The sequence below is a fragment of the Thermobia domestica genome, chromosome 4 (assembly GCF_964235325.1).
Source record: "Thermobia domestica chromosome 4, izTheDome1.hap1.1, whole genome shotgun sequence".
Lineage (NCBI taxonomy): Eukaryota > Metazoa > Arthropoda > Insecta > Zygentoma > Lepismatidae > Thermobia > Thermobia domestica.
Genome location: NC_137457.1, coordinates 256,478,520 through 256,505,416, shown reverse-complemented (window position 1 = coordinate 256,505,416; position 26,897 = coordinate 256,478,520). Strand labels below are relative to the sequence as shown.

At 38.7% G+C, this 26,897-nt stretch overlaps 1 protein-coding gene across 1 annotated transcript in view; it reads right to left on the bottom strand.

The window, feature by feature from the left end:
• Window positions 1-418: 418 nt before the first annotated feature.
• LOC145684001 (cilia- and flagella-associated protein 20-like) overlaps window positions 419-26,897 on the bottom strand; it is a 47,698-nt gene continuing 21,219 nt past the window's right edge. Inside the window, exons 3-4 of the mRNA XM_081755787.1 lie at window positions 9,052-9,243; window positions 419-1,026 (exon numbers count right to left, since the gene is read on the bottom strand). Of these exons, the coding sequence (XP_081611913.1) occupies window positions 706-1,026; window positions 9,052-9,243 (513 nt within the window). The 3' untranslated portion in view covers window positions 419-705. The remainder of the gene's footprint in view (window positions 1,027-9,051; window positions 9,244-26,897) is intronic.

Sequence of the window (26,897 nt, the reverse complement as noted above, 5' to 3'; positions counted from 1 at the left end):
TAATCAGAATTCAAAGTCGGGTCTCTAGCGTCAAAGGCGCGTTCGTTAACTATGGGGCCACAAAGATGCTGAGGTCTGACGGAAAGTAAATGAAGCAAAAGATATATTTATATATTTAAGCATCCAAAATCCTGCATTAATTTTTTCTATACACGAAGATATCCTGTTAGTTATGCAGTTCATAAGGAAAACATATGCTTGGAAACCTCTCGGAAAATAGTTTATTTAGTACCAAGCGAGTCGTGTTGGTTTCAGAAACATGCTGCCAGTGAAATCAGATATATGTATTTTAGTTTAATAATAATAATAATAGCGTATGAATTTCTAACTTCAAAAAATTTAATAAAATTTAAAAAATAATCTGTTTAATTTCTATAAAATACTAAAATTCAAAAGTAATATTTTAATTTATTAAAAGTATTTGTAAAAGAAAGACTTCATGTTATAGGACGTTACAAAATTAACTACATAAATGTATATATGATATCGGTAATCATCAATAAGCATTAATTTCTTATAAAATATTACTTAACAAAGTGTACAAACATATTAGAAGCTCTTCTACCAATAATTTTAAAGTGTTAAATATATAGAGAATAGCAAAGTATGAAGAGCACAGAGCAAAGAGCAAGGAAATGCTACATTCTATCATAGGAGAAATTCTATAAAAGTAGTTGTAATATTCCATTCAATACAATAATTATCCTATGCAGTTCCTTGTGGCTTCTTTTTCTTAGAATCTAGTGGAACAAATAATTTGAATTCTGAAGGCAACTCGTCCTCTGAATAAAGTCTGTCGGAAAAGAAAATTCTGCGTAGTCTACAATTAGCATGAATCTGAACTCTCAAGGTTTCGATATAGTTACTACCATAGGCTCTTCGAGTGAAATCCGCCAAATTAAACTGCACTTGGTTCCAGCCACTATTTAACCCAATAGGCATCGTGCAAGCAAATGGACGGACTCTAGTGGTAGACTGGTAATTGCTAACCCTGAATCTTCGCTTCATATCTTTATCATCAAGAACCTGTTTTAAATATAAGTATGGAAAATTAATACAAAAAAATTATAAATGGAGATATTGATTGATTGGTTCCTTAAATTTTAACATCAATTTTCAGTGTCGAGGCTACATGAAATGAGACTTATTGTTTAAGATTAAGCTCGAAACATTATAGTGACCGGCACGTAGCATGGCAGCTCAAGGTCACTACAAAAGTAGACGAATTCCGAGCAGCGATCCTACCGTCAATCAGTTTTTCAGTATACGGCAGTGCTGCCATCCCTACGCAATTATTCAAGCATCAAATAACAACAAGTACAGTCAATTATAGAGTGATTAATAACTAGTGATGAGCAAATGCAAGACCAAGACCAAGACCGGGTGGTCTTGGTCTTGGTCTTGCACATCCAGTCTTGGTCTTGCACATCCAGTCTTGGTCTCGGTCTTCCACTGGAACCCTTGGTCTTGGTCTTAGTCTTGCACACCCAGTCTTGGTTTTGGTCTTGGTCTTACTTTGCAAGAGTCTTGCAAGTCTTGCTTTTAACAAATCTTATGCTTTTCATAGGTAAATTTTACTCTGGATATAAGGGATAATAAATTCTACAATGCACTAATAGTAATATAAATACAATGTATGTTTCTAAATGTAATATAGTTTACCTTCGTATAAGTAGAACGATAGTGTACAACATAGGCCATGGTCTTTATTTTTTTTTTTTCAATAGGTGCCCACGCTTCACTACTTTAAAAGTTAAGTCGCAACGTTTCGTAATCTTTTTTTTATAATTTTTTCACAGATTCAATACCCCACTAGTTCCCAAACTGGGCAGCATACCCCTAAGACGCATGAAAGAAAATCAAGACGGCACAGATGACTGATATACAATGAATTTTAAAAATTATTTTTACACTCTGAAGACGTCAGATTATTTTCTTTTCAATCACGATTAGCTCATCTTTGTATGGAGCAAACTTCCAATTAAATATTGAGATTTTGTTTTACTGATTCCAATATGTACTCTATGGGGCAGAAACATGGACAGTACACAAAAGCGATGAAAAAAATGAAGGCTTTCGAAACGTGGGCATGGTGAAAAAAGGAGAGAATTAGCTGGGTTGTACGGAAGATGAATGAGGTGTTAGAAATAGCAGTAGGGGAGAAAAGAGGAGGAAGAGGAACTGGTTGGAATATTGGCTCAGGAGGAACTGTATTATGAGGGACGTGCTAGAGGTTATGGTGGAAGAGAGGGAAAGGAAAGGAGACTGTGGTTAAAGAAAAGTATTAAAACAGAAAATTGCTACATCAAGACGAAGAGACAAGCTACGGACCACCGTAGATCGAAACTTTTCGGTTGCAGCAAGTGACATGTCAATAATGGCAGAATAGCTATGATGACGATGATGATGGTGTTTAGCAATATTGGCCAAAAAGATAGAGAAAAATTAAAATAATAATGATTATAATCAAATCTATTAATATTTCAGACTAATTTGAGTGAAAACTGAAAACTAAACTGTCCATATCTTTTGTGTAAACTCAAATTATATAAATATCTCTGACCTATATTAGAAATACAAAATAACGGCATCAAACTCCAAGTTATTTGAAATAACTGTACAAAATCACTCTCATTTGTGAATATGGATTATTTTTTCTTGTATAATGTTATATCCCTCAATCCTCGATATGTCATATACCAAAGGAGACTAAAAGCTACATAAACAATTATTCAACGTAGAAGCATCTGCTCATTAAATCAAACTTGCGGTCACATTTCGTCAATGTCATCAAAATGTTATTTCTATGTTAATTTTATGATCACACATCAAAAATTTCCAACGGAAGCTTGAGCCTCGAAGCCAAGGCCACACCCATGTAGTCGGCACCTATGGTGTACGGAATGTTCAATACATTTCTCTTTAATTTCAGAAGAACAGCACTAATATGTTTTGAAATGAAATGAAATATCTTGATTAACGTCCCACGATTATTAACCAAGGCTAAAGAAGATGGTGATGAAAAATGAATGGAATGATAGAATGAAGAAATTAAGAGGAAACGGAAAAACCCCGAGCAACCCCATGTACACAGTGTTTGTCCATCAAAAAATGTTCACAAGGCGCAAGCTGAGATCGAACCACGGACCCCATGCAAGAGGTGAAACCTCCACCACTAAGCCACCGCGGCCATAAAATATTTTAGTTTACTTTTCGCTTATAAGCTTCTTATGGACACAACCATTCTTCTTATGATTTCCGGAAAACAATCATGGGCTGTCTAAATGAATCAAATTATGACCAAAGTAAATCAAGCACTTAAGTTCTTATACATTGTAACAATTCATAGAATTATGCTCTTGGTCGTCTTCTAATCACCGTTCGAATTTATTGTCATTTTCTGTGCACCAGTAAGTAACGAAAGGAAGACCAAAAATACACGGAGTTTACATATTTACGCTTGTTGCTTTTTAATTTCACATTCAGTTCCTTACTGGACGTTTGTGGCGTTTCGTCAGTAGACTGCCTCAAGAAAGCAACTGAAGGGTGAAAAATACAGTGGAGTCCCGTTAATCTCAACACGCTGAACATCCAGTTAATGCAAACAAGTCTAGGAGGAAATTTTGTGGCCAAAATATGCAGTTTTAGGAAGTTAATAACTAAAAGGGTGAAAACGAGTACATGTTTTCGTAGAAAACAAAATAAACTTTCGTTAAATATAAATATAATAACACTCCTAATGGAAAGATTTGTAACTACGTAGTGTACGTAGAAAAATAAAAGCATCAAGTTTTTCCAACATTCTTAACATTTTTCCAGTGAAGTACATATCCTGTAGTCAGAAAATACTATACGTTTTGAAATACTATCAGCTATACGTATTACAACACTATAGACCCGTTCACCCGCTTCAATCTGCGATTTTTCTGGCTAATCCGAACAATCACGTAATCCAAACAGGATTCGGTCCCAATTAGTTCGGATTAGCGGAACTCCACTGTAAATACCTCTTTTGTCGTATTTATCTCAGGATGAGCCTACAAACTTTACCAGCTCGAAGATCAAAGTTTTAAGTTTACTTCGGATAACACACGCCTGTAGAATAGTGTCTGATTTCCCGATAAGTAATACTCGTTGTTCAAAAACGGAGGAATACATCGTAATCCAACACCAATAACACATTTCTTTGTGTGCAACAAGCTTTTTGATTAGAATGACACCTGTGTGGCTTGAAAACGAGTAAACTACAAAAAACGCGAAGAACCGATTCAGAAAACGATATACTGTAGCAGTGGCGGCTCATGCTTTGAATTTTAGGTGGTGCACAATATATGACCTCGTTTTTCATTATTATTAATATTATTATAAATAATAATAATTTAATAATACTTCTAGCATGCAATGGAGAAGCTCATTTTGCATGATTTTTGACGTACCCTTATGAAATTGTTGGGTTTTCTAAATGACTCTTGAGAGCGCTGTCAAGTTCAGCGTTGAAATTAATTAATCCATTAAATACGCAAGGATTTACAGAAGAATCGTTTTCATCGTGTTCTCTTAAAGCCAGTTCAAAGACACCACAAAACCAAATTGATGAGTATATTGAGCACGTACCTGTTTGGCGGCACTTTTTGATCGTAATTCTCAATGGACGGACTATAATCAGCATCTAGTTGAGTAGCAATATTCACATTTCCCAACGCAGTGAGATTAACGTGTTATATATGAGCTGACGAATTTTCATTTTTTGTTTTGTTTTGGTTTGTTGTGCAGATACTGGACATCCACAACACCTTTTTCACTCTATGCATCTTTCCTCGCCCCGAACAACAAACACGGAAAACAAAACAAAGCATTTTGAATTTCACATCCACATAACCACTTATGCCGTTCGTACAAGTTAAGACTAAACTTCCTTGTAAATGTTTGTTTCTGACTTCTAATTACTTGCGTTATATTGAGAGTCGGAATTGGCCCTCCGATGTTTCTCACAAGTAGCTTTGCTTCTAAAGTTTTTTTTTTTTTTTTTTAACAGCGACGTTACAGAATTCATTGTCATTTAACGTATAACAGGAACAGACACGTAATTATACAATTATAGCAACCATTCCAATGAACAACAAAGACCAGTACACGCACACACACAACACTACAAAGTACGAACAGATTCGACAATTCGATCGTGAACATACTCCCGTCCGACTCCAAATACATGATTTTTTCCGGTGTGATTTATTTTGCGCCGAAAGAAACTATCGAAGTACTCCCTCCCAAAGACCTTTTAGTGAGAGGGCTGATAGCCCCTATTTAAGTAGCCAAAGGCGTGGGCGGAAGAGGAAAGTGAAGAAAGACAAGGGTTTTCTACATTGGACATTGGTTAGGCGAGTTGAGGACAGGGATTGCAGTCCCCTTTAAAATCTCATCCTTTCCCCTCATTAACCCTCTTTTTCTAAAAACTGCTCTCCAGCTCTCTCATTCAGCCACTCATATATGAAAACATGATCTCTATGCTGCCAAATTTCTACTCATTCAAACACGAGTGTATTAACTATTGACATCCTCAATTTGTCTTCACTCTTCACGGGATTGCCTTTACTGTCTCCATAGCTACCTTGACCTTACTTGGTTGAGTGAACCAATAGTTATGACCACTTGGCAATCTCGCATTTTGTCAAGGCACAAGTTTTTTTTCGGTGTACGCCTTGGAAGAGCGGACCATTCCCTTTCAGGCGAGAACCGTGTCAACCAATATTGCAGGGGGGGGGGGGAGACGATGGAGAATTTCCAGTTCCAAGGCGTTTTGTTTTGGAAAAGTTGTTTTTCTTGGTAGATTTACTTGCAAAAGATCTGCAAAAATATAGATTCCTATGAGGCACTATAAGGATCCTCGCACCTCGCAACCCCCGCAGTAGCCCAGCTGGGGAGTTTGTAGAAAACTATTAGCCAGCCTCATTTCAAACGCACATGAAGGAAAGATGATGTTGAGAATAAAACGAAAAGTGATTTAGCATAAATAAAAGATGAAAATATTGGAAGGAGGTTTGTACAAACATGCAAACATTAAGAGAAACCGCCACTGTACTGTAGCTATATGCTACAAGGCTAGATCAACTCACACGGATTGCATAAACTACTAGGAACACATTCACTCCAGCAGCATTTTACTGAAGCCAAGAAATGTGAAAGATGTAATAATTTTCCCCTTCCTTTTCACATTCCATAAAATAAAAATCGAGTAGTACCGGTAGTTGGGCAAGACTCTTGCGCAAGAGTCTTGGTCTTGATCTTGCATCGGGATTCCTGGTCTTGGTCTTGCATGCAAGACTCCTGCAAAAACTATAAGACCAAGGCTCTTGCGCTCATCACTATTAATAACTGATAAAAAAAAGAATCCTTATAGCAGAAATAATAAAAATAAATTAATAATGAAATGTGTGCGTGGATTTCTGTCTTAAAATTTATTTTCAGATCGAACTGCATCATTTCATTCAAAATGATGGCATTTATCTTTAAAAAAAACACACACACACATTTTTATTTTAATCCGAGAAAATGCATAACATATTAAATTTTATTACAATTAACCTGAAAAATAACACGATTAAAAATAAATAACACTGTTATCTTTAGTTTAACACGAACAATAGCCCCAATTTGTCTTAAAGAACATCTCTTTTGGGCAGAAAATAACGAAAATTTTACGTCCCTACATTAATCAATATTCTATAACATGAAAATAATTCCAATATGTGAGCGACAACTTTTTCGCGTATTTACTAGAGTGTTGTGGTTGTGTTTTATACACATACGCATACCTCATAACTGAGACACTGTAGCGTACATTCTGCAGTGCAAAGTTGCTAACTACACTGCCAACCCTGCAATAGAATAATGTAGAAGCTCGCCTCTGTCAGCACATTTTGACCTTGAGAAGCCATGCTAAGTGTCGAAGACTATACTCGAGTTTTTATTCTAACCGAGACTAAGAAAGCACGTTCGTTAGCCATTCGAACATAAATGAACAGCATATAATGTAAACATTAAACTCCCTGGTGTTATAGTCACACAAAGGGCTCTTATCACTTGCCAGATTACTTTAGTAGAGTGATATACAGTCATTACATCAGTTTTCATTGCCATAATTTCTACTTTCCTACGACACACGTCCAGAAAGTAAGTTTTCCACCGACTAACAGTCGATGCAAGGTGGTTGTAGGCATGCGCGCGAGACGGAAAATATCCATCACTCGTACTACATCGAGAGTAGTAGAGGCTCTGATCCGTCGCACGTGTATTGTGACGTGCGATCTATAGTCAGACGTATCTCAAAATATATTGGCTGCTGATGTTTCTATCTCAATATTTCTCCTTGCATTGTTAAAGACATAGGCATAAACATTCAAATTTTTTATTTCCGTTAGACTTAAATTTAACAACTCCATTGTATATAGCGTAATTTCTGTTTCTGGTGGTGCGAACGGTACGTTGTACAGTACCAATCTTTTCTTGATATGTAAAAAAGTTCCGATTTCTTCAGCTAATTTAAATATTATATACTTATATTTTATTTCCTGCTAATGCCTAGATTAACATTACATATATCTAAAGTGTCATAAGTACGTCAAACAGTAACGCATATTTTTTTTAGCTCTTTGATGGTAAGCAAAGTTCCCTCATGGCTATGTAGTTAGAATGCATGTCTTCGTCGTAGGAAACCCGGATTACATTCCTGGTAAGAGCCCATTTGGTTCGGATCTTACGTTAAATTTAGATCTTCCTCTCATATAGCCTCGCTGTTGGAAGAGTACGTATTTACAGAGTGCTAATGGTAAGAACTAGAGAAATGAAATTTTGAAGGTAGAGATATTTGCCTTGGAAATGTTACTCAATATGATCCATTTGCTTCAGTGCACTGCAGGCATCTTTGTTTCCATGACAACGTTCGTAAAACTATTGACAATGTAAGGTTCATAACAGTCTCGGACAGGCCAGGGCCGGAATCCGGCTGGGGCTTCACCCTCAACTTCTTTGTATTAATTTTTAATTTTTGTGTAACTACAATATAACAAAAAGAACCACGAAATTCGGATGTACATCACATGCACGTCACTGAGTATACTCACAGACTTAACAAAGATACAAGAGGTCTTACTACAAGAAGGTCCCCTATACCTTACGGGCTCCTGCGAAAGTTACTGCGATGTTCAACAGAAATAGTATTTAGAAAACATGCCACATCCGTCATTTCTCGCTCAATTCTAATGATCACTATAGATTGAATTTACAATAGAGCAAACCGAATGAGTCCTCTTTTCTTCATTACGGTAATTTAATTTATGTTATCAGTAGGCAATTTTACATTTTGCATACGGGATGTATACGACTCCTACCATAGGGCCCCTAAACTGCTTTTCCAGCCAGGGCCCCGAGGGGAGACAGTCCGACACTGGTTCGTAATACTAATGAGATGCTCATTACACCACTTTTTTACACATACAATGAGCTTGCAGTATCCCAATTGTTGGATTGGGGTTATCATAGGTCCTTTTGCCATACCTGTGTGTTCCATGATCTCATCTGTCTTTTTGGATGAGTTCCGTAATGGCTGTGAGAATTGACGATCTAAATGACCGTGGTCGTTCTCAGAAGCAACAATCATCACGCTTAAAACCTCTGAAGCTATCGATACGCATTACTTCAATACATCGCATTGTCATCATGTACTGGCAACAGCTTATTGTGAATTACTTTTGCGTAGTTATTCTCCGTTTCTAGTGGAATTCGGTCATTGCACATCGAAGTAGTAGGGTGTCACGTTAATCATCCATGACGGCTTTCCTGTTTTGTAGGTGTTATAGTATCAATGCTTCTACCTACAAAGTTTCATTTCTCGTTTGCCTACCATTATTGAGCTACTTGAACCGACTTTTGCAAATAGTAACAAATATTAAATTTCGAGAACAGAGCAAAGAATTGTAGCAACAACTCTTACGCAATCTCCAGAGAACTTAACAAAACTTAAAATTATCGTTGTTAGAAGAAAATGAATACCGTAATTTCGAAAGTAAAGTATCTCTTCATGTTCTTGATCACTAGCACGAGGAATGGAAGCTTGATGCCTAGCGTTTGTTTTGGATCTGCTGGACATGTTATGTAAGTTGTAGCAACGTTGGTTCCAGCTATTTCCAACACCAGAGATTTCACTTCTTCGTCAGTTATACGTTTGATATGTCCATTCTTCACCTGAAAGAAGAAAATATTTTATTAATCACCTATAACTTGAACTTTAAAAAATTCACTCAACAAAGCAACGTTTATTTTAACATAATAACTATGTGACAGTTTCGCCAAGTAACTGAACACATCGGCTTCATCAGAGGCTCAAGCCAATATGTTCAGTTGATTGGCGAAACCGTCACACAATGATTATTTTAAAATAAACGTTGCTTTGTTGAGTGATTTAGTTTTGTAGTTCAAGTTATTTAAGATAGAAAAGCTAATAGAAACCCGTCACCAATAACTATACTAACTCATAGTTCAATAGCCCAAATCGTAGTATTTTACGGTTCAAATTTATGAAAATAGCCTTGTTTGGGATACAATAAGGTGACAATTTAAACTTTGCTTTAGAACTAAGTGAAACTTGTGTTTACAGTTATGTTGCCATCAGTACACAAAGAAAATATGCACACAGTCAAATAAAATTAACACAATGTTCATTGAAATTATCCAATTTAATTAATATAGAAGAGGCTATGAAAGAATTCTTTGATAAAAATGAGAAATGCGTAAAAGTAAATGGCAAGGTTTTCAGCACAATAAGGTTTGCTGATGGCATAGCACTGATAATGAAGAACCAAGAGGACTTGCAGGAAGCACTTTCAAACCTGAACGACCAACTGGAAAAAACATGCAGAATGAAGACAAAAAAGAAAACCAAAGTGATAAAGTACACAATAACAGTGCAGGAAGGGGCAAGAGTATGCCTAGAGGGAGCGATAATCGAAGACGTTAAGAAGTTTCCCTATTTAGTAAGTTGAGTTGATTTTGAGTTTAACGTCCCGTTCAGCAGCGAGGCTATATGAGACGTGGACCTACTGATTAACGTGGAATCCGAACCACATGAGCTCCCGCCGGGAATCGAATCCCTATTTAGGAAGTCTAATATCCGCGGACGGAAGAAGTGAAAAAGACAAGTTCCGAAGAAGTTTTAAAACAAACTAATGAAGGACGACAGATCATGAAGATAATAGGAAAAAGAAGAAACAGCATGCTTGGCCATCTTATTCGACACTCCGATTGGATCACCGTGCTGATAGAAACAATGAAATGAAATCTTTAAGTTTTACGTCCCAAGGTTATGCTGGTTAGGCCAAAGGAGACAGTGATTATGAGAAATGAATGAAATGGTGGAATGAAGAAAGTGGGAGGAAACGGGAGAACCCGAGAAAACTCACGATCACGGTGTTTGTCCACCACAAAGTCCACACGGCGCGAGCTGTTTGGAACCAGGGATCCCAAGCACCAGAGGTAAACGCTCTACCACTGAGCCACCGTGCCCCTAGTGAGTTTTATTATACATGTACGGGACTGGATAAAACTTTACAGAAATTTACATAATATGGTTCACTCCGTAACTAAACACTAGAACAATACTGAGACACAAACATATATACTAAGACTAACATAACAATGGAGAGCGCTTCCGAATGGAAGCTAGCAGTAACGAACAGGAAAGGGAGGACTCACGAAAGTACTACTTCTAGAAATCTACTAAAATACCGCTTGTCCAACGCAGACGAAAAAAGCTTGTAACGAGTGAATTTAAGAAAGTCGTAACAAGTGTGAGCGTCCATCAACGGGGCGTAGTGGTGAATGTAAATGATGGTGCATGCGACTAGAAAAAGAACGGCGTGATGTTTTGTAGGTGGGAGAAAAAGGAACTCTGGAAACAAAATGTACGACACTGTGAACTGATGGGGGGTCGCGGAAAAAATCTTCCTAATGAAGTCGGAGGCAATTCCAAATAATTGGAGCACCGACGCAACAAGTGTAACGGTGAGAAAGCGTGTCTTCCTGGGTACATCTGATGCACTGAACGTCAGGGAGACAATGCAGCTCAAAGAGACGAGCACGGGTGGGTATTAACTGATGAACCACTTGAAACCAGGTCGCCTGGAAATAGGAAGGCAAAACGGGGGCAGAGATATTAGCCCAAACTTGCGACCAATGAATTTGTGGAAAACGCTAGGGGATACGTAAGAGAGTCGAATAGAAAGTGTAAGACGCAAGTAAATGGTACAAGGTACGTGAAGTATGGCCCTCAGGGCTTAGTGCCACACCAGCATAGGTCCAGTACTGTATTAATGAGAGAATGTAAGACGGGCAACAGTCATAGAATTAAATGAACGGGGGGTTGAGAGGGAACTCATAACTCGGCCAAAAACAACGGATCCACTGGTATGTAAAGAACTCGGCGTTATAGACGGCTATATAGAAGTCAAGCATATCAAGGTTCAGCATTTAATATGTATACTGATCAGTCCTAAACCTTCCATAGAACGGGGAAGGTAAAGGGCCGGACGTGGGATGCGAAAGAAGAAACCGCGCTAAACATTCCACAAAAATAAAGATTCAAACCGTTTCGCGTAGATTTCCGGTGATGGGAAAATGCGTGCTCTGTACTACAGTTTAGAAACCACATAAATATTAATAAATTGGATTCCATGCAATAAGTGGAGACGACGAAATCGCTGAGAATACAACAGGTGACGGTTTTCGGTTAAGATTGGTAACCAAACAATGCCATACAAAGGAGTAGGGTTTGACGTAAAAGGGACATCTAAGATCCACACAGAGGAGACATGCGGTATTTGGGAGTCCCGGTGTCGGGATTGAGTAAACGAAAATCATTGAATTGGAGTAGCTGGGTTTTTCGCGGAGTGTAACGTAATCCTGAACAACGAGCATAGCGCTGTAACACATCGAAGACAATCGCCATCTGCGTGGGAACCACACCGGTAATATTGATGTCATCAGCAACGCGAAAATGTTCTGGCTAAGAAAACGAGGAGGCCCTGGAGGATGTAATGTTGCCAATTTCCTGAGCAAAGGGTCTAGAGCGAGAGCAAATTGGGTAGTTGATAAACTACACCCTTGTCTAAGACCCCGTTTCATCGGGATAAGAGGGGAAAGATGGTCGTTAATTTGAATACGAAATACGTAGCCGTAGAGTATCAATTCACAATGACTGCACGGAATGCTATGGAAAACTGCCAAGCTTCGAGAATCTGCATAAGAAAATTGTGGTCGACACTGTCGTATGTCTTTTCTAAATCTACGACTAGAGCACCTGCCGGTGCTTGCCGAAAATGGAAGTAGGAGAACAGATCCCGCAAAGAGCGAAGGGTATACGTAACATTATGTGTGGAGTGAAGTACAGCTTGAAACGAACTGATGTAGTGCGGCATAAGTGGGCGTAGACGAGCTGAATTATTTTCGTGAATAATATTCCGCGGGTAATAAAGAAATGGGCCTAAAGTTCTGAACCACTTTCGCAGAAGTGGATTTGGGAATGAGCACCATAACACCGTGTTTCGACAAAAGGCTTCACCAGATAAGTAAGCATTAAATAAAGACGTGAGATGTGTGTTGAGGTATGTCCCATATTGTTTATAAAACTGGAGCGTCAAGTCGTACTCCCCAGGGGAGCTACGACCCCGCACCCGGCGAAGGGCAGTGAAATTTTCATTCGCAGTAATCGGTTGCATAAGAGTCTTGCTATGGTGCTCTGAAAGTGGCTGATATATAAACACAAAATCCAGGGTCTGGGTAGCATCCACGGGACGCTCGGTCGTGAAATCCGTATAATAGCGTGTAACTTCACTTAATAATACTTCACTTAATAGTGTCCGTGGTGGACGTACCGTCTCCCAGAACTAGAGAATTAATAGCCGTAGAACGTCTCTGTCGTAAAAGTGAATTGATTTGGTAAATAGTAGTACTTTCATCGGGAAAACGGTGGTAAAAATCATTGACAAATAGGCTTGGAGGGAATCATGGGAATAAATCGTTTTTAAACGCTGTTTGATACTATTGATATGTGCAAGGTTTGTAAGCGAAGGAGGGGCTAACCAGAACTTGCGAAGTGCTCGATACAAGAATTCATGTAAATTATGATCATCCACACGCGCAATTTTGCCGCGCCACTGAAAAAAGCTAGGAATTTTCGGTTTGCAGTAAAGGTTCCACCATAAGCATACAGTTGGGTAATATCTCTGCAAGCGACCAGTAGAGGAAACGAGGGGGAAAAGCTTCCCGTACCTCCTCTCGTAGCATTAACTCATGATTCATCTTCCAATAAGAAGGGTCTCTAGAAGGTGGCAACAAAAAAGGTAATTTAAAACTAATTTCAATTGCGGCGTGATCGGAAAAGACTATTGGGATTGTAGCTACTTGGAGAACCGCAGGACAGAGACTGTTAGTAATATAGGCCCTATCGATACGACTTTTAGTAGTTACAGAGCAATATGAAAAAACATGCGGAGACTGAGACACGAATAACGCGTCTTTCAATTTTATAACTCGGACAAGCTCCACTAACGAAGGACAAGGCGGGGCAGGGGGTGAGTCCCGGGGATCGATAATAGCATTAAAATCACCAACCAACATACTATGCAAAATCCCTGGGGGCGATAAAGATGGGATCGTAGATGCGTAAAATTCCTCCCTTTCCTGTGTACGTACAAAAGCGAGAAGGGCTGTATAAACCTAGAAAACCTATATTCTGAATATAACAACGAATTGTTCGACCATCGGGAGACAGTACCACCCTGTCATATTGCAGTCCCTTACGAATCAGAAGCGCAACCCCAGTGGAACGTTCTATATTTACAATTGAATCATAGTCACTGAGAAAATCTAATGACGGGAACTTAGTTCTTGAATACAACACGTCTGGACATCGATTATCAATAAAGTTCTTTAGTAGAATCTTATTATACTCTGAACTAATTCTGTGTATATTAATCGAAAGCACCTTAAAAAAGTTCACTGGACATTATATAGCATACTAATATTAAATAATAATATAAATACCTACTAAAGGGAAAGGATACATGATTCGTCAAAGCTATAAACACCACACACGTTGTGAAAACAACATGCCCTGAAAAGAGTACACTTGCGACTCCAAAAAAGAAAAAATACTGCAACACATACTAGCAAAACAAACACTGCTCTAGGCGTACTGAAGGCCAAGTACAATAGGCTGCTGCACAGAATGTAAACACTATTTGTCACGGCAGTTCTGAGTCAGAGGTAGAAAGAACTTGGGAACGGAGCACTCTTGTTTCCCTTCTGTCTATCCCGGGGGCATCTTCAGAAATAAAGCTGTGTTCTGGTTTCTTTTGAGAAGCTTGAGTCATTTTCCTTCGTTTTTCCTTATAATTAGAGTCAGATGTAATTGCCACTGATGTTTGTTCTCCTTGTTACTAAAGCGTCGTTATTCTCACTAGGGGAACCACTCAATACCACTTAATGAGAGGACGGATGAGAAGAAGCAAGAGGTAGAACTTCCATCGCGGTATTATCCTGGGAAAGTAGAGGTGCTGGGTGTGAGTCGGGAGCACCTGAAACTTTTGACGAGTTGTTGCGTAACTTAATCGTGTATTGTAACGTCGGCAAAGCAGGAAACACATGTGTATCAGATATTACAGGTACTCGAGAGGGACCTGAATTGAAGTGCAAGGTGGCCGTTGAGGGGCCCGTCTGGATCCACGAACGTTGTACTTTTCCAATTTCGGTCATACGAAGGGGGGTCTGTTCGGCGACATTGATATTAGATTTTCCTTTCTTCAGAGGGCAGCAGGAGATGGTATGTAAATTAGATTGGCATTGGAAACAGGTGATTAGCTGTCCTTCATACGACACACTGACTCTAAACCCGTGCACTATAATCCGCGACGGAATATGTTTTTGGAGTGAATAACTCCATGTGAATAACTCGCACTCCACTGTCTATACCAGAGGGGAAAGGCGCACTCCATAATTGGGGCTCAACTTTAGGAACCAGCCCATACTGACGAAAATGTTCTTCAAGGATAGAAAGAGGACATTCTAAAGGGTAATCGTACACGCGTATTACTTTCACTGAATCGCCGACTGCGACGATCCTGGCGTCACTGATATTCCCGTCCTAATGGTGAAATTTAACAGAAGCCGGAGCGGTTGAAGCAAGCTGTTCATAAGCACATTGATTTTTGAACTTAATAATAGTACTGTATGACTAGGCGTGTAATTGCAGTGCACTTAGATTATCAAAAATACCAGGAAACTGGTCGGCTAACCAGATATATATATCTGGCTGGGATTTGGCCTAGAACTACGAAATCTCCGGTCAAATAGCAACTGAAACTGTAGATCTATTTTGTATTCCATATCTTGATCAATGAATAAACTGCTTAACACTGAAAACTCAAGGTGCTATGCACAAAAAACCTGAAGGTTATAAACCTTAGAAATAAACCAAGAGGCACGTCGATGAATGTATGAGTAGCTGTAGCTTCACTCAGCCAGGCCACACGAATCATCGATGTGACCTGCTCGAAAGCGCGAGCAGAACTGCCTACCGTGCTGATAGAGGGAAAGATAGAAGGAACACCAAGGATAGAATATCTATTTGCAGTTACGAAGAAGAGGCCTTATTAAAGTATAAAGCAGCTCTCCCAAGAGAGAGAAAAGTTTTAAAATTTCCATGTTGCCGCCAACCTATGGTTGAGGAGAGAAAGAAGAAGAATTAATATTATCAAACATATATTTCAACTGAACTGCAATCTAATTTGAGCTGGACTGCAATCTAAACCACTTTATATTCGAAATCGTGCTTGGAATCAGGACCGGCCTTAAACCGATTGCTCCTAAGGGGGCCTCGCATTAGTGCCGTCTACTCTACTGTCCAGTCTAATGTACTCTCCAGTGCCGTTTTAACATCATAGTAGGCCCCATATCAATTAAGTGTGGTGTGGTTCATATGAATAAATTTTGTTGCTAATGTAATTAATACATGCAATTCTGCTCGCGGGGCCCACGGCTAAGTGGCTATGGTAGTGTTAAGATTGATGTGCTACTCTCGGTTGTCAGGTACACACAACAACATATTGCAATACAGCATGGGCGTCTCTGGCGGGGGGACGGGGGGGACGCGTCCCCCCAATATTTTGAAGTGACATGATCTAAAATGCCGCTGAAATACTAGCAGTTAGATCATTTCCTTTGATGTCCCCCCCAAATTTTACATGCCAGAGACGCCAATGCAATACAGATACATGTATGGACTTCACAAGAGAGGATATGGCCTCTAACAACCTAAATGAATAGTTTGTATTAAGTTTCAAGGCATAAGCAAATATTTTTTTTAAATTTTATGCTGCAGTAGCTTATTTTTTTTTTTTTTACTTTTACAAGCAGTGGCGTCACTGAGGGGCCCGCAGGACCTGCAGTGCGGGGGGCGCATAATTTGGGGTCCACCGCGAAGAAAATGTCAAAAACTATAAGCAACAAAAAAGTGAGCTGAATACAGCTTATCCATTTCCCTGAATAATATTATTTACTTTAGAAAAGGAAAAATATGCTCTGAATGAACATGCATCCATGCTAGTAATATCAGTTTAAAAAATCATCCTAGCAGTCGAGGATTTAGGAAAAATAATTTTGATGCCGACTGTACAATGTGCTGAAAATGTCTTTTTTTGGCGCAAAAATTTAAGCAAAAGGAATACGTATCCCTATTACTACATTCAGTTCAGAAGCTTTATAACTTACACTGTTGCGATTTCAAATTTGTAAAAATGAAATGAAATCTTTGAGTTTTACGTCCCGCGGTTATGCCGGTTAGGCTAAAGGAGACGGTGATAATGAGAGATGAGTGAAATGGTGGAATGAAGAAAGTGGGAGGAAACGGGAGTACCCCGAGAAAACCCACGAGCACGGTGTTTGTCCACCACAAAGTTCACTTGGCGGGAGCTGGGATCGAATCCGGGACCCCAAGCACCAGAGGTGAACGCTCTACCACTGAGCCACCGCGCCCCCAAGATTTCAAATTTGTATTACACAATGAAATTAAGTTGAAAACAACAATTTGGCAACTAGCATATCTTCTATTAATAGATAACTATACTTCGGCTTCTAGCGTTCCCGGTGTATGTACAGCTTTTTTGTTAATTTCTGACCTTACCAATGAGTGTTTTTCTGCAGCGGAGAGATCTTTTTCAAAATTAAAACTGATAAAGAACTATTTACGCAGTTCCATGTCTGAAGAACGGTTGACCAGTCTCAGTATTTTAAGTGTTGAATGTGAGAGAACAAGAACAATAGACGTAAGTAATATAATAGAAATATTTGCAGAAAATAAATGCTAGAAGATTACACCGCTTCAAATGAACTTCGACATTCAGCAGTTCGTTTGCTTTTTTTGATGAGCATTAATTTTAATTGTAATTTAATAATATTCTATGGTTACTATGTTAATTATGATTTATGAACCATTGTCTTCTACAGGAACATAATGTAGTGGGAAATTAATGGGAATGGGAAGGGGGACCCAAAAATAATCCTGCGAGGGGCCCTACACTTTTGCGTTAAGCTACTGTTTACAACTTCTGTTGTAAAAATAGCAGGGAGTATTTAGCACACTCCTAACACTAAGGGCGTCGACCCTGGGGGACCGGGACCGTGATTTTAAACTTTTGCTTTGCTTGATTTTCACTGGAATACTAATTACTAGCGTTATGATTATTTGACTCTATTAACTCGTTCTCTCCTCATATGTTTAGACAGCCCTGCGGAAAAGTGGCTGGCTTTTTCCGATATAAATCGTGGATAACATAGTCAACATGCTTCAAAATACTAGTTAAAATCAAGCGTTAGTTAAACCCTTAGTACGACACTAACCACACCTAATAACGCCTCTGAATACTACTGATTGTGTCTAAGCTCCAGCAATGTTTCTTAAATTTTCACAGCAGGAATATTTCGTCAGATTGTGATACATTTTTCGTGCTGTTTTCCTATACGGATCCATAGTATAAGTAGTAGTAGTAGGAGGAGGAGTAGCCAGGGCCGGCTCTAGACATTTCTTAAGTTTAACAATTAATATTCAGGCGCCCCACCTAAATGATAATGGAAGAATAGAAAGTTGTGATGGACAAAAAATTCTTCAAATAACTTTTACAAATTGCAACTCTGTAGTCTCTCTGTGAATATTAACTAAAAATGGCGAAATTATAACTAATTGGCTGTGAAGGAGTACTGAACGAAGTTCCAATTTTATTAATTAATAGCATTCTTTTATTAAATAACAGCAAGACACAACTAAGATATACACCGAAGATGTATTTTGAAAAGCACAATTGAAACATAAAAGTCAAAACAGAAAAAAGATCCTGAGCTCAAGTTTAACATTAACTCAGGTTTGATTTTGACAAAGAGGTATGTTCTTAAGCTTCATTAACAGTATATTTACATAGTATTTTCTACTTACACGATTATGGTAATTAGCTTAATTTCTCATTTTCTTTGCTACTGAAAATTTCATGTTATAAAGACACTGTTCTGGCTTGCATCCGTATCCACTTCATTGAGTATGTCATTTTCAATGGCCATCTAAACTATTTCATTTAATCGTTCTTGAGATTTAGTTGATCTCAAATAATTACTTATTAATTTTCGCTGAGCTTGTTTAATACACAACAAATGAAGAAAAGTGTATGCCTTAATCATATTTAATTTGTCTTTCATCAAAACTCTACTTTACATTAGGACTATCACCAAATGTTTAAAAATATCGCTTCATCTAAATTTAATACGAGATGATAGATTGATAATGATTGTTATGTTGTTATGATCAAGGAGCATATGTATATGCTGCTGTGATTGTCAGTGAGAGTTCTGAAAAGTGTGTTACAATCCTAATGACCTCTCGATTACAGTTTCCTTTTCGAGTTAATTACCCATATACTGCGTGAATACTAATTGTATCCAAACAAATATTTAGATACACTAAATTTAACTCAGATCCATAACTGAAGAGGCCGCATCCATTCCATTTTAATTTAACAATTAAATTACTGCATTCAAGTACAATAAAGTTTGAAAAGTTTCTTGATTAGCAAATAGTTCGTTAACAGTCAGTATCTGTTCTTAACACCTACCCCACCTCAACATTTGTATGATTATTACTTTCGAAATTTTGACCAGAAGTCATAAGAAACCTTTTAGAGCCTTCGCTTGCCTCTAATCTTCTTTCAAGTCTGGTAGCTTTCTTTCCCGATAAAATGTATTTTTTTATCGCTGACCATTATTATTACATGAAAAACAAAGTACTATTGAAAAGTAAAAATACACATCTTTACAAAAAAAAAATGAATGACTCAGGATAGAAACGAAAATGTTGACAAATGACAAATGGACTAATAGATACCGTATTAACAAAGTTAACATTAAGCAGTGGGAAGCGATTGTAAGGAACTTAAGTTAAAACTCCTTCAGAAATGATCAAAAATTCCATTTGTACCGCGCACCTTTTCTTAGTATTCGCCCCCTCCGTGGACAATTGGAAACCAAAAGTCTAGTCGATTGAACTTCAATATTGTGCATTTTATTTAAGTTGACATTTCTCAACCCTTTGGCTATGGCTATACGAGGATGTGTTTCCGATGCGGTACTCCCCGCAGTGAACGCGACCTAGGTGACTACTCGGTAATTTTACTTTCGCCAGAGTAAATCATATTGTGAGCCAGCCAGGATTTCCAGGTCATTATTTTTTTCGTTTCTCGCGCCGGAAGGGTAGTATCGGAATGACCTACTTCAGTTGGTGTCTTGTGAGGGAAACATGAAGGTCTTGTTAAATTCCCCTTGTCTGGCAACACGTATTTCCTTCCTTTACACATCTTTACTGTTTCCGAAACATCAGGCGGCCTGTTGTTCCGACACGCACCAAAAACGCTCAAGCTGAAGTATTCTGTGCGTTTTTATTGATTTCGCGTTTGCAACGTTTTGTGATTAGTCATCCACATTTAAATACATGGTCAGCGTATTCCAAGCGTACGTATGAGCTACAAAATGCGTTGCGAAAACATCGAGTAGCCACGTTCTTGAAGAAATTTCTTTGTACTGTGATAATGCCACCCAATCGATAAGCAACAAATCCGGTTGACTTCCTTTTGTTTGTTGATGCATTCCTATTTCAAAGACTTATTTTGCAATGATATTCTCTAGTAAGGTTGCGGATGGGTTGTTGAGAGAGTAATGAAGAGTTTGTATATTTGTATTTTGTGCATATGGTGGGATTGTAGACAGAATACCGATGTCTTTAGCCATACTACCGTAGTGCTTAATATAGCATCTATTGAAAAGCTAAATTTTCCTACATTTTATGTCATATTCGTAAAATCTTACTTTTTCCCCTCTTTAAAAAATCTTCCCTAAATCTCCCTGCGCCGAAGGTTATTTTCCTTAAATTAGCACTTGAATGTGGCATTGGCGCCAGTTTATGTACGCGTCAATATTAATTGTAAAGGAGTAGTTTACAACTAATCATGCTGTAAAGTTAAGGACATGGTGGAAAGACTACAAGGTGGATGCAATGCAGTGCTACATTCTTGTCGCTGTGGCGCATGACGTCATTTTGGTCGCAGATGTGGCCAGCGAGAGTCAGATGAACTTTTAACAAGCGCTTGCTCGCTGGTATCTTACACGCAAACTTATTTTGCTTGAAAGAGAATTCTTTACTGATGACCCCATATAAATTTTGAGAATATCTCAAGGGAGAATTCATGGTTTTCGTAAACAGAAATGCACGTACGTATATCTTCGTTATGCTTGGACAGTTTTTTAAGAGGTTACTCCCACGTAAGTTTCGTCAGAATCTCAGGGAAGGTTAAAAACTTTATTGAGCAGGGACGCCGTTTTTATTTTTGATTTATAAAAAAACATCTTATTTGAAATCGCTGATCGCTTATTTATAGAATTTGTATTTAAATTAAAGGTTTGGTGAAACTGAGAGTTCTCTGAATATTAGTGTCAATATTTACGCCATAACAAACTATATTATTAAGCATTTGTACAAAATAAAACGTTACATATTACTACTGTGTTCTAAAAATATATAGAAATAAATATGTATATTAGGGTGGTCCTTATATACAAGAAATTTTTTGTTGTTAAATTATTCCGAGTCTTACCCCCTATGTATGTTCTCTCTTATGAAAAACGTAAGTAAACAAAATTTTAACTTCTTTACACAATTTTAAACCGTGCCGCATCGACCCTGAAATTGGGAAGTCCTTCTGAGGTTTAGATGGGTATGTGAACACTGGACACTTTTGTAGAATCGTGTTATTTATAACCTAATTAACAGAGAAACACCGCTTAAAACACTTGTTCCCTCCATTTATTCGCGCTAAAATGTTAGCATTGGCCCAGAAGCAGAGAATAAAACAAAGCAAATAATAGGTAAGCGAATGCCGAAATTTCGAAAAAAAAATGGACGATAGATGGCAGTCACGTTGCATGTAGTATAGATTGTTCAGGTACCAATCTTGATACGACTGAAACTGTTATTGCATCCGAACATAAAAAGGATGTATACCTTAATGTTGCTTATGAGTATCACCGGTGATACTCACTGTATATTAGTGATTCCGAAATTACTATTACCCTCATGGCAGCAAAGTGGTTGTTCTTGTTTTAGTATTAGAAGGGTTTCCTTATAATTTTGTCGTAGTGGTAAAAGGTTTAATTGTGTAAAATAAACGGTTACATTACATATAATTGGGCCGCTGAGTTAGTGATCTTTTATACAATATTGAAATGGCCACCAAGTAGCCAACAGCAGGACCAAGCACAAGCACGTGGAGTACGCGGACAAATACGGAGGTTTGGCTAATCGGAAAACCAATTAGCTCGATTGGTGGTAGGAAACTTCCTTCCAAAGGCGATGTCCTTCGACGTTTGTTTTTTTTTCTAATTCGAAAAGACGGCCATATACTGAGAGACGTCTACGCCTATGTGGTCAACGAGGTGCTGAAATTCTGGGAGATGGCTCGAATACCCACTATGGCATCATATAACAAAATCCCGAAGGTTCAGAAGGAGTATGAGAAGTGGCGAACTCTTCAGAGAAGCAGATCCCGACGATCGGCATCACAGGTAAAAATGGAAACAGATTTTAAAGCGGATTTGGAAAATCTCTTTGATATTGCACATGCAAATGCCTTACAAATGATTAGAATTGAAGAGGATAGAGAATTTCTGTTGGCCCAGAGATAGGAAGGAAGGAGAGGGTACATGGCGGGAATTGACAAGAATTTGGCTGACCAGGAAGACCGAAAGAAAGAAAGAGAAGAAAATTATCAACGATTCAGAGAAAGGAAACAGAAAGAGGAAGAAAGTAGTAAGGGGCTGAACGCCTTAGCTGAACTAGATTCCTCCAGTAGCAGTACTAAAGGCGACGATGAGGAGAAAAGACCAGCGCTTTTTGAACCGAAAAGAAAGAAACGAGGAACGAAATCCATTGTTATACTAGGGCTGTTCCGATAATCGAGTAATCGATAATAATTGGATAACATTTCAAAACCGTTTCATCGATAAAGAATTTTAATTTTATCGAATTATCGAACTTTCGAGACTCCCGAAATGTTTGAGACTCTCGAAATGATCGAGACTCCCGAAATGATCGAGACTCCCGAAATGTTCGAGACTCTCGAAATGATCGAGACTCCCGAAATGTTCGAGACTCTCGAAATGATCGAGACTCCCGAAAAGTTAGGGACTCTCGAAGTGTTCGAGGCACTCGAAATGTAAGAAACATTAGACAACTTCGAGACACTCGAACTGTTCGAGAATCTCGAATTGTTTGAAAGCAGCAAATACAGAAATATATAAATATGATCGCATTTGTCGAGTCGCTTGAATATTTAGAAAAGTTCGGGATTATCGGTGTGTTCGAAAGAAACGATGTATTCGAGGTTATCATAGTTGTATATAATATGTATTACATACGTATATGCAGCGTGTTCATTTTATAACTTCTCTCCTTAGCAATGTGGTAAAGGAAAAGTTTTTTCTTTTCCACAGACCTGTACAAGGTTTAAGCAGCCTGTGAGAAGAGAGAAAAAGGAAGAGAAAACATGCATCACCGAATGGAATTGGAATCCATACAACGTTAGTCAATAATAGTCACTTTGCCGATTGCGCCAATAGCGGGCCAGGCAGAAAAATAATTTTACATATGATTTCGACCAATACAACTTTGCAATAACTTATCAGATGAAAAAAGTTGTTTGACTAGTTTGGCTGCAAGAAGAAATCATTGGAGAGGTCAAGGAACCGAACTGTTCATCACTACTTTTGATAATACCCGAAACTTCGATAATGCCCGAAATGTCGATAATACCCGAAACTTCGATAATACTCGAAATGTCGATAATACTCGAAATTTTGATAATACCCGAAACTTCGATAATTTCAGATACTCGAACGGTTTCGAGTAACCGATGACAACTCGATAAATTTTCACTCCCGAAGTTCGATAGGTCTTCAGCCTTATCGAACACCCTTATGTTATACCGGCTTTGGCAGCTGCCTTGGACGGTACGAAAGTGAGTGATCGCGATGCTGTCCATATTCTGTCTGCTGCTGCTTCCAGCCTTGGCCAAGACGTCGACGAACTGGCACTTAATTGAAGCACAATACGCAAGATGATGCAAAATCGCTAGGCAACAGCTGACGTTATGAAAGAATCTTTCTCCCCAGATATCCCCCTCATTGTACACTTTGATGGAAAGATCTTACCAGTTGTAACTGGCAACGATAAAATTGACCGCATTGCAGTGCTTGTGTCTGGGGGAGAAGTAAACAAGTTACTCGGTGCTCCTAGTATTCCTTCCGGTACAGGTTTTGGCTTAGCTATGGCAAATGCAGTGATGGGATGCTTGAAAGAGTGGAATTTAATTGACAAAGTGCGAGTATTGTGCTTCGATACAACCGTCAGCAATACTGGAAAAAAGAGCGGAGCTTGCACTCTGATAGAAAATGAGTTAGGGAGTTACTCCATCTAGCATGCAGACACTACATCATGGAGATCATCACAAGTGCGGTCTTCACCGAATGTCATAACTACTCATCAGGCCCCAACATCGCAATCTTCCAACGTTCCCAGCAGGCGTGGAAGAATATAAATTATGAAGCTTATCTACCGATCGAGGAAGAAGTTAATGAGAAAGAACTCATAATTGATTTTTGCCAGAATCAGCTTATCCACACCCAACCTCGTGACGACTACCGGGAGATGCTTGAACTGGCAATAATATACCTGGGAGGTACTCCTCATAGAGGGATACGGTTCTATAAGCTTGGAGCACTCCACCAGGCAAGGTGGATGGCGAGAGTCATATACGCTATCAAAATTTGTCTTTTCCGCTCTCAGTTCTCTATGAATAAGAGAGAGCTCATGGCTATGCAGAGATTCGCTTTGTTTTCCGTCAGAGTGTACATTCTCGCATGGTTCCAGGCCTCTCTTGCTGCAGCTGCTCCTTCCAATGATCTCTCGCTTTTAAAGCAACTTATTTCATATGAGGACAAGCATATTTCTAAAGCAGCGGTCACAGCCTTCTCCCGTCACATGTGGTACTTAAGTGAAGTACTGGTCTCTCTCGCGTTCTTTGATCCGAGTATAACTGTCTTGTTGAAAAGACAGATGGTTCAAGCATTATCTGAGAATGAGAGTTCAGGGGATGTGATGAAGAGGATCAACGTTGAACCAGAATTACACAACTTAGGCGAAAAGACTGTCGCTAACTTTGTCACAAAAGCATCTCGTCGCTTTTTCGAAATTTTGGATATTCCAAGCGACTTTCTTGCATTCGACCCGGAAGAATGGGAAACCAGACCTGACTATAATGCTGGTAGGCAGTTCGTACAAAAGCTAAAAGTTGTGAACGACTTCGCGGAACGGGGAGTTGCGTTGATGCAGGAGTTCAATTGCATACTTACAAAGGATGAAGAGCAAAAACAATACGTGCTGCAAGTTGTGGAAGAACACCGGCGCAAGTTTCCGAACGCGAAGAAGCCTCGACGAGATAACGTGGGCCAATAATGAACATTGAACAATGCAGTCATTACACATTACACAATATTGCATTTTCTTATAGCTCCAAATAAATACCACAGTAATAATATTTTCCATTTTATTGTAGGCAGCGCATTTTGTCTTATTTCACCGATGCGTAATATTGGACAGTAATAATAAATTTCAAGGTCTCTGCGGCACGGTTTAAAATTTTTCAACCTTTCTTAAATTTTGCGTGTAGACGGTTTTCATCACAGAGAATAAAATGATGAGGTAAGACTTTAACATTTCATAAATTATTTTTTAAGGACCACCCTAATGTATATACAAAGCACCTCAAACGAAGAAATTGCAACTTGACTATTTCAAGTAAGAAACAAAGTGCTAGGCGTAGGTGAAGATGATGTAGGGGTATTACAGCTAGACTAGAAAACATATAAACCATAAAATTACATAATGTTCTTGATAAGTTTTCTCTTTTCTGTCCCGTGGACTAAAGAAGACAAAAGATAAATGCAAGTGAATGATTATGTGGAATTTGGTGGAATAAGAATGTGGGAGTACCCCGAGAAACTCACGATGTTGTCAACCACAAACTCACTTGACCGAGAAGCGGACCAGTATCCCTTGCACCAGAGGTGAGCCTTCTGCCACTGAGCCACCGTGCTTCCTTGATTGATTGAAAATCTACCACATTTTTAAATTTACTGCAGTTATTCTTAATTTTGTAATTTTGGAGGGGGCCCCTAAATATGTATATGTAAATATCCAAAGTTATGATTAAAATGTACAAAAATTTCAAATTCTGAGAGTAAAAATGTCCCGGCAATGTCGCCCTGACATGGTAGGTGGATACTTTATTCTCTTGATCTAATATATTGTTATATATCTTTGCAACCGTTAATCGTTATTACGAACCTTCCATTCGTTACTTAATTTGAGGTGCAACGTCCCGTTTTAGCACCGAGGCTACAGGGAATGCAGACCTCCAGAATGAAATGAGACCTGAACTACTTTAACGCGTTCAATGCTTTCCATTTGAGTAACTCGAGGGAGGTAAGCTTCCTAAATCATTGTGCCTCCCTTCTCGAGTTACATGCCTAACTCTGTGGGGAAAATTTTGTCTCAATATCTTATGTAGAAGGATATGATGATAGAAATGATAATCTATGTCAGTTCTCCTCCCTCATAGTTTCGAATCCGGGTCTTGCCTCAAAGTTCGTCTTTTTAAATCGTACTATTGGATTTTTGTGTGCAGAATCAACACAAGCTACTGTAGTCCTATATACTATTGTTACATACTATTAATACTAAAAAGAAACTACATAATGAATTCGCTTTTTTATAATTTCATTTAACATTACATTTATTTATTACTTTTATGTAAAACTTACCATATTTTAGGTTTATTTTGTCCTGTCGCCTGCAAGCTAAAATCCATTTCTGGAGACATTCCCCCTCTTTTTGAGGAAATCTAAAGTATTTTATATTAGTACCCTTAGTTTTTCTGTAATAATTACTACAGCCGTACACAGGGCCGGCCTTAAGCCGATTGCTTCCAATCGGGCCCCGCGCCTAAGGCGGCCCCGCGCTTGCCGTCTACTCTACTCTTCAGTCTAATCTACTCCAGTGTCGTTTTAACAGCATACTAGGCCCCAGAACAAACAAGTGTGTTGTGGTCCCTATGACTAAATTTTGCTCCTAATACATGTAATTAATACGTGCCATTCTGTTCGCCGGGCCCCCCAATGCTTGCGGGGTCCCGGCCAAG